Source organism: Osmerus mordax, chromosome 20 (genome assembly GCF_038355195.1).
Source record: "Osmerus mordax isolate fOsmMor3 chromosome 20, fOsmMor3.pri, whole genome shotgun sequence".
In the NCBI taxonomy this organism is placed as follows: Eukaryota; Metazoa; Chordata; class Actinopteri; order Osmeriformes; family Osmeridae; genus Osmerus; species Osmerus mordax.
The window spans coordinates 5553190-5566911 of NC_090069.1; the positions used below are offsets into that span (position 1 = coordinate 5553190).

At 42.1% G+C, this 13722-nt stretch overlaps 1 protein-coding gene across 1 annotated transcript; it reads right to left on the reverse strand.

Moving 5' to 3' along the window:
* Positions 1-8074: 8074 nt before the first annotated feature.
* Positions 8075-11967, reverse strand: st8sia3 (ST8 alpha-N-acetyl-neuraminide alpha-2,8-sialyltransferase 3). The gene is made up of 4 exons (XM_067258486.1): positions 11798-11967; positions 10458-10580; positions 9641-10198; positions 8075-8357 (listed from the first exon to the last, which is right to left on the reverse strand). Exons 1-4 carry the CDS (start codon positions 11959-11961, stop codon positions 8075-8077), a joined length of 1128 nt encoding a protein of 375 aa, XP_067114587.1. The 5' UTR covers positions 11962-11967.
* Between the last annotated feature and the right edge of the window lie 1755 nt (positions 11968-13722).

The window sequence follows — 13722 nt, forward strand, 5'->3', positions numbered from 1 at the left end:
TGTCCATCTACCATCAGCCTTTTAACCTGTTTCTCTATAGCTAACGTTATTTTCTGCTTTAAACAAAGAATAGCATGCAACAACATACCAATCTGAAAGTTTCTCTGTGGTATAGTTCTAATGAAAAGAAAAGCTAATGTCTGACGACAGGCCTGAATAACTCTGGGTCGATTGGGAATTTTTTTCTTCCTTTTCTTCTTTCATTGCTGTCCTCTCTCGAGCCATCTGCTATGTAAGTGCAGGGTTATTGATTAGAATCATTGTGCTGCAGACCCCATGCTAATCTATACCGTTACTGGCAATCAGTTTGCGCTTTGCTTTGCATCTGTCCCTACACCGCGATCTCCATGACCTAGCAGATTTTGGCTATATTCTGTATTTTGGAGCGTTTGGTAAGTATTCGAAATCCCTCTGTTATATATTATATTGTAGCCTATCGCATTCATGGTTTTAAAACGTAATGAACCGCTTATGGATATGTTTCAAAGCAAGTAAGCTCTCTGTGAACGCGGTGGGCCGGGCTCGAGTCCGTTCAGCTTGCATGTTGCTAACGTTTGACAGGAAGCAGGCGAATACACATGCAGCTACTTTTTTTACATCCACATGTGGCTGCATGCAGGCAATATGATTTGTCAAGTTCACATTGTTATAGTTGATACCTCAGTGGATACTTTGAGTTGTATAATGTCATTTAGTCTCAATATGAGTAGACCTATTGTGATAATGTTAGAAGAATTGTAGTTGTTTTGCCTGTGTTTAGGCACAAAATGTGTAGGCCTATTGATCATAAGATATATGTGACAAACATTATGCAGCCTACCATGTATAGGCCTATCTATGGTAGTGCACGATTTTCAAAATGTATGTATGAACAGAATCACAATATCAACAATACATAATTATTATTGGTAGTATCAGCCTTCTAATATTATCATTAATTTCATTATTGAAATGATTGTATTATCCAACTGGCCATGATGCTCCCCAGCCCTCACTTCTACACACACACAAACACACACACACACCTCTCTCTTTTCAAACTTACAAACTTGTATTTCTTTCTAATGATATGCTTGAAACCGGTTTAGATTGGAACATAGAATGTTTTCCTGATCAGTGCTCAAAATAGATAAGCCTTTTATGTAGGCTACATTTTAAATTTGCATGGATACAAATTTAGGAATTTACAGAGATCCATTTCGATATTTTAAAATAAATGGCTCCTTGTTTTCTTGATTAGAATAAGATTGTTTCGACAAAGGAACGCATGGAAGGCTTTAACGCGAATCATTAAGGACAAAGTTGACAGCCACTTAGCTGAATTGTAGAAAAGTTTTAAAGAATGTTTTTAAAGGATTTGACAATGAAGAACGTGGAAGTTTGCCAAGTCACACATTTCCCTTAAATTCAAATTTATCTGTAGCCTAATGTGTCTATTTCTAAAATAATTTTGGTCAATTTAGGATGAACTTCAACTTTGAAGTCCTTTTTATCAACACTCAAAAACAATTCACTCAACTTATGATAAAGGCAGGGAGGTCTATTCGTAAAGTGCAAAGACACATACAGCCGTAATTATTAACACGGAGGGAAAAGGCTTGTCCCATCAACTCACCATGATTATTTAATGTCCTTGTCTGCGGTATTTTAATCATAACATTTAATGTATTGATTGATCAAAGACAGCGACAGTCAGTGTTGGTTCCTCTTTAACAATAAATCATGCCTGTCATAACATTATTATACATTTCTGAAGAAATAAATGTAAGAGGAAATGTCACCAAAAGAACCCCAAATAAATTGTCTATTAGTTAAAGGCTTCAAAGGCTTCAAATAAACGTTTAGTTTTCCTCTGCAATACTGCAGGTTTACGCCAAGTTTTAGCATGGACAGAGTAGCAGTTAAATATTGAACATAACGATATTTTAGATTTCTGTCCACTATGGTCACTTCCGGAGGTTTTTGATGCTTTGAAGGCCATTCTGCTTTACAAGCTCGTGACATTAGAGCAGAAGAATAGGGGTCACCCAGGATCAGAGGTCATGCCTTGGCTCGAGCCATCTGACCTTTGACGCTTGCATAGCTTACTTACTTTGGTCGTTTTTTTGTTTGTTTATAACAAACGATGATTTATAACAAATTATGATTAAATACGAGGATCGAAATTTAGCTCTGCATTAAAACAAACAAACATCCATGTCAGCCTATATTCACTTGACATCAGTAAATTTGTTTTTAAAAATACAATATATATATTTTTTAATTGAATTTGGATACTTTATCGTTCCTATTTTTCGTCATAATCTTCCTGTTATTATAATAATAATAATAATTAATAGCAGTAGGCTAATGGCAGTATTACCATGAATCTAGAATAAACAATCGTTTGAGATTTGAACATTCTTTTTTACCGAGCACTGGGCTATATTGATTATTCGCAGCCTTTCCCGACAAACTGTAAATCTACATGAGAAAGCAGCCATTTTAGGCTGAGTTGATGCTTCTTTGTTATGAATATTCGCTCTTGTGAAGCTTTTATCTTTACCTTGCTTGTGTGTACTCATAACAAACAAAACTGTTAAAGTAATCTTTCCGTTTACAATTTAATAATCTATTCCAGGTAGGCTTCTCAATTTCAGTGTCCCACTTTCGTTCCATGATTCTCAGCATGGACATAAAAACACCGTTCTTCATTTCTTGTGCCCTTTGATCCTTGGCCTTTCACCCCTGCTATCACTGAGAGAGAGACCACCGCACATGCAGCTGACCAGCAGCATACTGGAAAGTGACTACATTGCCTTTAGGCCTCAGATAGTAAAAAAAGGCAACAGCAACAGTTACTACATCAATGAGAATCATGAAATACATTTGGCATAAGAATTGTCAGAGGTCCCAAAGATTGAGATACAGTCATACAAATCAAGACATATTCAGGAAATAGTCATAGGCTCGTGTCCCACACTCCAATGTTGTTTACTTCTGACTTCTTTGCGTAATTGTAATTTCATTTAGGAAATCATCAAGAAATGGGATGTTATATGCAGCACAGTTCAAGAAAGAAGGTTATGAAACTTTATGGAGACAATTCTATACATTAATAAATATGAACAGTGATAAATATGAAAATGTACATGATCATAAGAAATAAATACAATGAATATCAACATCTTAGTCTTTTGTCATCACTATTGCCTGATCCGTTTTAGCTGAAAACAGTATTAATAATAACCCATTTTGATTGAGGTGGATGTGCTTGACATGCTTTACATTTGCCTACAATGCTTATCATATGTTTGATGCAAAAACATGGAATTTGGCACCATAATGCAATTTGTGGAGATCATATATTAGATGTATTTATTTTCTACTGTTGAGTTGCAGTATGTGACCCTCTGTGACTATATTAACAACCCCATTACCCTTAGTATAGTTAGTCCACATATTTAAATTTTAGGTATATGTTTATTGTATGCACCTTCCTGCCAAAGCAAATTCCTTGTCTGTGCAAACTTTCATGGCGAATAAATCCCTTTCTGATTCTGATTCTGATTCATTAGACAAAAATTGCTGTTATCTGGTCAGCAACCTTTATGTGTAAGCATTAAAGGTGGCAAAACCTCACATTGAACCTGGTTGTTTGTCTGTTTCTTAAAGAGTGAGTGAGTCTGATTTTACAGTTGAAAACACACAACAGTGACCCATCCCTATTCATATTTCTCTCACTCAACGTGGAAGGTTGCACTTTCTCCTCGACCCCTTTCTCATCCTCAGCAGGCTTTATTGATTGGCCAGTCTGCTTTGCATAATTTCTGTTTACATTATGCACAGGGAAGGAAAAAAACTGTATCCCCTTTAGTTAATTGTGCTGTCAGGGTTGGGACCGAAATGAAGTTTCTCAGGTTTTAAATGAACACGTTGGCAGAGTCCCTGTAATTACTACATCCACCTCACTGTGTTTGCATAATACATAAGGTCTTCCTCTGCAGGACAACCTAACTGGGTCTGTTGGCTAAGATAATGCGGTTTTATTTGGTTGCTGTTCTACAGTAGGTCCATTCCGCTCCTCCAGGAGAGGAAAACCAAACCATTGTTCTGAATGAAACCAAAGAAGATTAATAGGAGGCAACAAGTATTATCATCAGTTGATGTGAGAAATGTTAAAGTCACTAGAGTTGATCTGGATCGGCACTGACCAGGCTTCAGCAGCGAATCCTCACGAATTATCTCTAGCTGGCAATGCAAGAGGAAGTCTCATTTGGCTGCACACCACAAGCCAGGGACACCGTTAGGTCATGACGGAAGTGATTCAAGGATTTGAACAGTTACTGATGATTGAATGTTCCAAAATTTGGACTGATACTGCAGCAGTACTTTATGTACTGTTAATGTTAATGTACAGCATGATACAGTTATGAAAAAACAAGTGAGGGGACAGAAAATGTAGTGGTTTCCTTTCCAGTTGAAAGAATATAGGCTACCATACTGTAACTATAAACATATTCCATCATAAATGAATCTAAATGGTTTTAATAATTGTTTTGTGAATACAGAAGAAGTAAAAGGACATACAAAATGGTTGACAAGGATGCTGCATTTCAGGAGCTGAACAGTCGGGCCATATTATGCATGTGCCCCTCCCAACTCCCTGAGGGAGTTAAAGGCCAAAGGTGATTTCATGTGAATAAGCCAGTCATTTTACGTGTACAGGTTTAGGTTGTCAAACCTACAGGTTTGTGAGTGGATGTGTTAATGAAAAACACAGCTGTGTGTTTTAAGGAACTGTTCTGAATCTATGTAAGTAGATCCAACAAAATAAAACAGATTAAAGACAGTATGCTTAAATGATAAACCTGAAATTTATTTGACACAAATCTGTGCACCAGAGGACTCCTGGTGTACAGTAAAGGAATCAGAAAGTGCATTTACATTCACAAGACTTTGAGGGAGGGCAAATGTGAAGATATGTTCTCCACAACTATTAGAACGTCACATTCAGAAAACCGGCATTCAGAACATGGTCGGTCATTAGTTTGTACCTCAACATTCAAGGAATTAGACATTAACAGACCATGTACTTCAGACTGACACCATCAACACTTTAGACGTATTATTCCCAAACATCTAATACAAAGATGCAAACATAAACTTGTACAACACATTTGATATTTCATAAACGATGAACAAATTAAAATCTGATACTGAAATTATCACAGAAGGGGAACTCAGACTTCTACTGAACTGAAAAATGAATGACATTTTACAGGACAAAAGAACAATAGGGTAAAAGTGTGATACTACAAATACACAGTACAAATAATTCATTCAACATTGGCTTGCTCTAAGTTCCTGGTGCAAAATCAAATATTGCATGAAATAGTCTGATAAAGGAAAATAAGTATTTGAAAATGCCATTTCAATACACTCCATTTTACCAAGGATTTCAGTGATGTCCAGTGTACTAGACGTGATACATGGGTATATTCTGCCGTCTTAACCTTTTTGTTTTCAGCCAGCCGAGAGAATAAGAGTCATTGCAGAAAACGACAGAACACAAAAAGAAAAGAGTCCACAAGCAGGGGAGCTTCTGAGTCTGTAGGGCTAAACTAAAACATCTTTAGTCAAGGGCTGGAAGACAGAGGGAATATAAAAGGATTGATTCTGGAGGCAGGTCAATGAAGCAGGCTTTAATGATTGTGGGTGTTAGAGTCGACTGAAGCCATGTGGAGAGGCGAGTCAGAGGGGAACTGGCTAGTGAATAAAAAAAAAAAACACCCAAAAGATCTTGCTTATACTCGGTGTTGTGCGGGGGTTTGAATATACACATGTGCCACTCTTATCAATACGGAGGAGGCTACTCCAGTGTACTGGACCCCCCGCCCGAGTTAAAATCACTTCTCTCTTTTCACTGAGCCGCTAGACTCAGACTCTGCCGGCGCTGCATGAGATGCCTCCTTTTCTTCTCGATTCCCACAGAAACGACAGGGCTTAGGCGTCTTAACAGTGGCTCAGTGTATTAAACTGTATTTGCAGGGACAGTAGGGAGCGGAACAGCACCACAGTACTGTCACGCCAATCTGGCGCTATCAGGTTTACATCTGGCATTTCAACGATTAAAATGTCAGAATTTCTGTTTCCTTTACATAGGCCTTTTTTTTTTTTTTGGCTGGATGGATTGATGGTTGTTCTGCAATGAATCTATACTCTTTGGTTGACTAAGTATGGCGGTAACAGTTACCACTTACTATTTGCCACATACAGTATGCTAGCAAATGCACATGTAAATAACCATTCTAAACTGTTTTTAAAAAGCTGTATGTGGCTCAGGAATGATATATGTTGTATGTTGATAATATGTATTCTTAGCATGAGCTTTCTACTATGCCAGACGGGTAAGAGCCTCTGACACTGCAGAATCCCGAAAGTCACTATGCAAATCAATAGACAGAAAAGTAACATTCAATTCAAAACTTGTGATTAATTAGATAAAATGTGCTTTCAAAATGGACATTGAGTTATCAGGAAACGCCACTAACAATCATCCAATGTAGTCAAATTATGTATTTTTTGTATTTTTGGCATCATTTCTGTGTTAGTTATCCTTAAATCAAGATTAGAACAATATATTCAAGTATAGAATACATAAATAGATATGTATGACTATACAGGTAGGATATCTGAATATTCTTACTAAAATCAGCTTCATGAAGAAACAAAGTATAACAAGGACAACCAAACAACACTTCAACTCTGAAACAGGACAAGAAAAATAGCTTTTTGAAATCAGCTTGATTACAAAAATAGTATATTTCTTTCATAGACGCCTACCTTCCTTGATGTGAAATCTGAAACGGCTGACTTGAACTTCACCCGAATTTCACTTACGGTATATGACATGGCGCTTGTTATGTCAATAACAAGCGCCATTATGGCTGGCACCATAATGGATAGCTGCATGTTCCCAAAGTTAGACTTGATTTACATACAGCACAGCTGGTTGAACGCTCCTTCTAGACAGCCCCAGCGCCATCCCTGAGGGCATCATCACATGTACTAATGAGACAGCACACTGTGCATTACAAGAGCACACATACCGATGAGCTAAGACCCCTATGTAATATACACGCACATATGGACTCTAGACTTTTATAATGTAGGTTATTCAATGTGAAGCACGCAAGTCACACACACATACACAGGCTTTGAGATATAGGAAGTCATTCAATTCTAAAAAGAGGGAGTTGGTGGCAACAGACTGCCTTACTTTCTCTGAATAGAAAGAAAACATCTGGATTCGAAGATTTGTCATCTCGGATGGTCGGTTATGCATATAATTGAGAGCAAAGATCCAGGAATAAATCTGCCAAGCTGCTGGAAGATGTGGCGGAAAGGTTTGTTTAACTTCATACAATCCTCCTACCACCTGAGTATGGGAACCGCAAATTCATGAACTCTCTCTCTCTCTCTCTCTTTTTCTGTCCCTGTCAAGCACATGAGAATTCATTCATACACTGCGTTTACCATCTGCATACTAAGTCATGTCCAGCTGATTTTCTACTTGCATGCCATTTGGTCCCACAGCTACTGTAGGTATCTTTAAGGTGACCTGTTGTTTTTCTTGTGCTTGTTGAATGATATTTGAATTATTTACTGATATTGTTTGAGAATGTGAAAACCCACACCAACTGAAACCTCCTGAGAAAAACCAAATGGAGCCCAATACCCTTTTCTCATCACTACAGACAACCAGCCGGCTCCAACCCACAAAGACAGGGAATAAAAACCTCTACAGCCCAAAGCTCTGGTAAGAGTAAAAAAACTGCGAGTTCACTTATAGATGTACATCTAACTGAATACCATCGCTGCAGTTGTGCTGTAGCGGGTTGAAAAGCGCGAGAGAGGCAGCAATATAGCCAGCCAAAGGTCACAGCCACGAACCCCCCTCCCAGGACCTTGGGATCCCAATGGCAAAGAAGCTAGGGGTGGCCTGGTGCAGCGGGCTGGGCTGGGCAGATGCATCCAACGCACTCCAACCTCCCCCCCCCCCCCACCCGCCCCTACTCATAGCCGGAGCGTCTCAGGCACAGTGCGACAGCGTCAGCTTCAGGAGGCCCTCCGTATGCATCTTGTAGAGGAGCTTGAATTCGGCGGGCAGCTGGTGGGACTCCTGCCACTTGGTGGTGAACTTGGTGCCTTTCTTGTCGTAGTAGTGGTAAGGCAGCTCCTTGCCCGTGTTAGGGTCCCAGCCGAAGGGCCAGAAGCCGTACAGGTGGATCTCGTCGCACATCGACGACGCCAGGGTGTACATGAGGATGCCTGTGCTCAGCCGTTTGGGGGACAGCTGCTTGGTCTTCCAGTACCTGGACACACAGACAAGGAGAAAGGCCTTGTGAGAACGCCAGACATGTTCGAACAATTTAGCAATACAGTTGTGTTTGTATTGTTTATTTACAGCCGCTATTGAAAGCTATATTTCTTCATGGTCCTTCACATCAATTATTTCCGCAGGGAATTATAAAAAAGCATAAGGTGTCTGTGTTAGGCTTAGTTGGCTGATATATTTTGTTTTATGAGCTCATCTCTTTACAGGCGGTTGTTGTGGTTTCGTACTTTGTACATTTGCTTGTTAGCTTTTCATTCTGGGGAAATCTATGGCTTTTTATTAGGGTCCACCCAAATGAAATACATACATTTATAAAACAGAGGGTATACATTTTCTGAAGCCTGTGTGATAAATGTATTTCAATTCCCTGTAAGGAAAAATAATGACATTTACTTTAGGGGCCTCCATCTAAATTTCAGGATGACAAAATGACAACATGCTCCTTTTTATATACTGGTGCATAAACACAATACAAACAATGAGTTATATGATTGTAAAGTTTAAAACCATGTTTTTGTAATCATGTATCCCTCACTTCAGGCTAAAATGTCACACTGGGATCACAAGGGTGTTTTCTTGGTCTAATGGTCCATTACCTGGCTTTGGCTGTCTAGCTGGGCTCATATCTGTATTACGTTGAGAACCAATTTGTCTGTTGAAGCTGTGTCACATCTACTGACATAAAAATGAAAATCGCTCTTAACAATACACACTCAAGGTGTCTTAAGGTAGACTGAGCCTCTTAAATAGAGTAATTCTGTCCGAGCAGGTCGCTTTAATGGGATTGAGGGAGATTACAGTGCATTCAGTTGCTTCTGCAGGCAACAGTGAACAGTAAGTTAAGCTCCTCTTCACATGTCTCGGCGCCATACCATTCCCAAATATCCTCCGTTTTATAATCCCTGTCTCACCCTCGAAATCTCTCCCTCTCCATACAACACAGCTCAATGAAAACCTGGACACAGCCAGGGAGTCATGTCAGCATTCTATTCTAGTCACTAACAGGAAGTATCATAAACCAGGAGTCCTTGTTGTCCATCTGTTGTCTATGTTTGATATTGTGGATGCCCATGTGAAATAAGTCAACACATTTGAACTATTATTGGCAGGGGGTATGGAGCAATCATACAGGCTCTCAAGACAATGCTTGCATAGATTTGAAGTATTATTATTATGCATGCTGCATCATTTTTTCTATCGTTATTATTATGCTGGTTAAATAAGTCGACGCAGACATAAAGGGGAGACGATCAGACTCACTTGTTGACGTACTGCATGATGTTGCCCGGCCACGCCAGCTGCACCTTCAGCTGCCCCCGGTGCTCCACGAAGAAGTCGACGAGCGTGCGCGTCACGGTCGCAGACGTGTGGAAGAAGAAGGCGGGGATCCACAGGATTGCGCCGTCCAGCTTCTTCAGGCTGAGGAAGAAGTTGTTGCGGTCCTGGATGGTCAGAAGGTTGTTGTAGTACTTCTCCAGGATGCTGGGGTTGAAGGTCGTCATGTTGGTCCTCCGCCCGACGTCCCTGCGGAAGATTTCGGTGGGCGCAAAGTTGCAGCGGAAGACAAAGTCGAACTTCTCGATCTCGGCGCCGCACCGGCTGCCCGTGAGGATGCCGCTGTTGCCCACCACGGCGCACACGTTGTAGTGTTTGTTGAGGACGGGCGAGGCCTCGGGGAGCAGGGACTTGAAGTTCTCGCCGATGGAGAACACGTACTTGTGGCTGGAGTAGTCGTAGTGCATCAGCTGGCCCACGCGCACGCCACCGCGGGTCAGGGTGAAGTTGTGCGCCACGTCGATGTACTGGGAAATCTCCTTCCTGGAAGAGGCAGAGAGGGACGTTAAATGGCAAAACGGACTTTTCCACCCGTGCACCGTTAGTTGCCTCTGCTAGAGGCTTTGTCGCATCTTACCATTTGTTGAATATTACACCCTTCATTCGATTTCTGCAAGGATCGTCCATGTTCTCTCCGCACACAGCATATGACTAGAATCCTAGAATGTTCTAGAATGACTAGAATGTTCTTCTACAGTGACTCATGGTGTCATGGCGCTTCGTTGACCCTGCGGTCCCTCACCTCTGCTCCACAAAGGCGGATCGGTTGTAGCGCCACTTGGAGGCATTCTCCTGGAGGCCCTCGTTCAAGGCGTTAGTCAGGGGGGTGAAGGCTGGGTCCAGGTACTTCATAGCCAACTGAGACCTGAGGGGAAGACAGTGAGGTTAAGGTTAGGGATCAGGTTAAGAATTCAGTGTTGTACCGGGAATAACATATCTATTGGTTCTAGAAGGTGTCTGAATCCAGGTCTCCTTCGGTGATCCTGGTATCTAGCCTTAGACCAGCAGGAAAGCTCTTTGGTCCAAGGGTGGCCTTGTTAGCCAAGTCCAAAGATCTTGGCTGTATCTGTGTTTAGAGCTAGTAACATGTTTTTGACCCAGCATTCCTCGCTCAGTGGCACTGCTGCCAGCTTTGGGCAATGCCAACCCAGCAGGCACTCTTCAGACCACACTGAGAACCGGCTGCTCAAAGCCATCCTGCTTAGTTACAACTTCCCTGTCAGGGTGGAAGTGTTGGAAAGGAGCAAAAGGCTTTGATCTGGGCGGTTGCCATTTCCAATGTCTCCATGATTTGTGTGTTTCTGTGGGGACAACGGTGATCATGTTTATGATTAATTAAAAATATAAAAAGTTCTTAATATTCCGTTGTTTTCACCCTTCTTCATGTGTAGACAAAACCTTGGTTGTTAGTCTAATATCTGGCCTAAAAAGCGAAACAGTTAATAACAGATGGAGGCATTGGTTAGGAACTGGCCAGATAGTAGGCTCCGCAAAATGGCTCCTTCCACATAACCTTGGCTGCAGCAACAAAGGGGGAATGATTACAGGGAGGAAATGAATCTAGCACTCGTGTAAATCAGAACCAAGGACAGCTCCCTCGAGCAGTCAGTGACCATGGCGTCAGAGCGGCGCGTTCACGACCTCAGCATATGGCCTCGGAAAGAGCACAAGTCAGAACATGCGCTCTGCTTGTTTTCATGTCGGGGATTAAATGATGCCCTCTTTCCACAGGGTGGGCTGGTTTGCTATTCACACAGCAGTGCTAGGATTTCAATTAAAACAACCCGAAAACGCAGTGTTCTTGCCTATAACCCAATTAAAAAATTGACAATAGTAGGCTAGCTTACTGGTTTAATGAGACTTATAACCCTGATGTATGATTGAAGATATCGACAGAGCTTTCAAATGTGTAGGCTTCTGTACAAGTGAAGGCCTTTGATTTGTGGCGCACAATATCACCCTCAGTCCATTGAGAAACACTATTTTAACTATTATGTCAGAAATACGTAATAAAACACAATATGGGCTAGGCTACATTTCAAAAATGCATGTTCAAAGATACAATCTACAAAAAACACTTACCTAAATCCTGCATGGAACATGTACATCCGTGGTCCCCCCGAATTTGCATATTTGGGGGTAGTGAAGAGAAAATCTTTTTTTATTGACACGTAGCTTATCAGTGACAATATGAGCAAGGCAACACTGAACATTATCAGACCCAGCGCGCTTGCTATGCGGACCATCTTGCCGTGCTGTTGACATTCCCGGCTGTAGTGAGACGACAAGAAAGGCTATGCATTCATCAGAGGAGGCGACATGTTTAGGAGGAGGGTGTCCGTTGGCATCACATATCACATTTCACAAGCAGAGAAGCGACCGGCTGTGGCTGAAATGGCTAGTATGGTTTGTTTCTGATCGCGTGGATTCTCAATCTCTCTCCCCGCAGCTCCGGCCATTCCGTATCCCCACCGAGAAGACGGATGCGATTGGAATCATGCCACGGCAAGATGCACGCATTTCGAATCTAATTAATTAACTCCATCGGATGCTTAAAGGAGACCTCACCTATCGACCAAATCAAATAAATAAACATCCGGTGTTGAGGTGGAGCCTTTTTGTCTCGAAAGGTTTTACGGGTTTTTTCTGCAGCCGGGAATAGATGGCATGTTGTGCATATAAGCCTCCAGCTTTATTGCGTTGTTTTGGTGTTTAACACTGGCACAGTATTTCAGGGATTAGGTACAGTCACGGAGTTTACAACCTGGCATCTCAAAGACATGCAACTTTACATTACCTAAGTTGTCTATTATTATGTGAACATTGTTATGTTTACTGCAAGCTATAGCTCAAATGCTCACATGTCTGGTTGTTCAATGCAGGATGCCTTAAGTTGACCAGTAGTCACTTGGTGCTTGTGTTGCTTTTTGTGCCCTCCCCCAACATAAACACACACCACACACATACACAAACGTGTCACCTGACAAACAAGGTGTTTCACACAAGCCCATCTCCATTTCTCACCCCCTTGAAATGCTGTGGAGAGGCAGTACATATTCCTCTGGGCTTCATCTGTTACGCATCTTAGCTGATTCTGGAGACAGACACGGTACAACAAAGTGGCCCTTTATACTCAGTCTGAAATGGCCAGTGACATTTTAGAGATGACCTTTCCAGTCGTGTCAGTTCCCCGAGGTCGTGTCACCCTCATTCCAGAAGGTTCTAGGGAGCTTCTGTCTCAGAACCATGTTCAACCCCAAGCATGTTACACCCCGCCAACCCCTTCCCCCACCAACCCCTTCACTCCCTGTCGATCACACTCCCAAACCCTGAATGACAACCCCCAGTTTCATTGGAAGTGGTCCCATGGTTCTTTCTACAGTCAAACAGGGGGGAAATGGCTCTGTCGCAGACAAGACGCCTGGTGAAACCCTGTCTCCACGTCCTCCGCCGACGGACGGACCACATCGTTAGATAAGAGTGACGGAGAGAGAGAGGAGGGGTGGTGCCATGGTAACCGGGAGACGGGTCGAAAAGTGATACTCGCAATGTTCTGGAAGCCAGAAGTGAGATCTGGTATGCTGATAGAAGCAGATCGGGTTCAACAGGGCTGTAGATACCGGCACAGCAAGGATAGCTTGATCTCAGGTGACATCACCTTTGGGGAAATTCCAACACGCTAGCTCATTAAAGAAAGAGGTGGAGATTGAATTGGCAGGTCAGTTCAGCAGTCTTATGAGCTGTTTGCGGCGGAAGGGTTAGCGCCAGCGCAGTCCGCTTTCCCTCCCGCCTCTCTCTCGTTCCCTTGCTCTCTCTGTCGGACTCCGTTCTTCTCTCGTTCTCTCTGTCTGTCTCTATCTTCCGCCCTCACCGCTCTCTGTCTGTCTTTCACTCTCACGTGTTTTCTCGGTCTTTCTCCCTCTTTCTCTCTCTCAGCATGGACAGGCGAGGCCTACAGGGAAGCAGGGCCCGAGCTGCATTCAGGCCATCCACACTTTTACCTCACC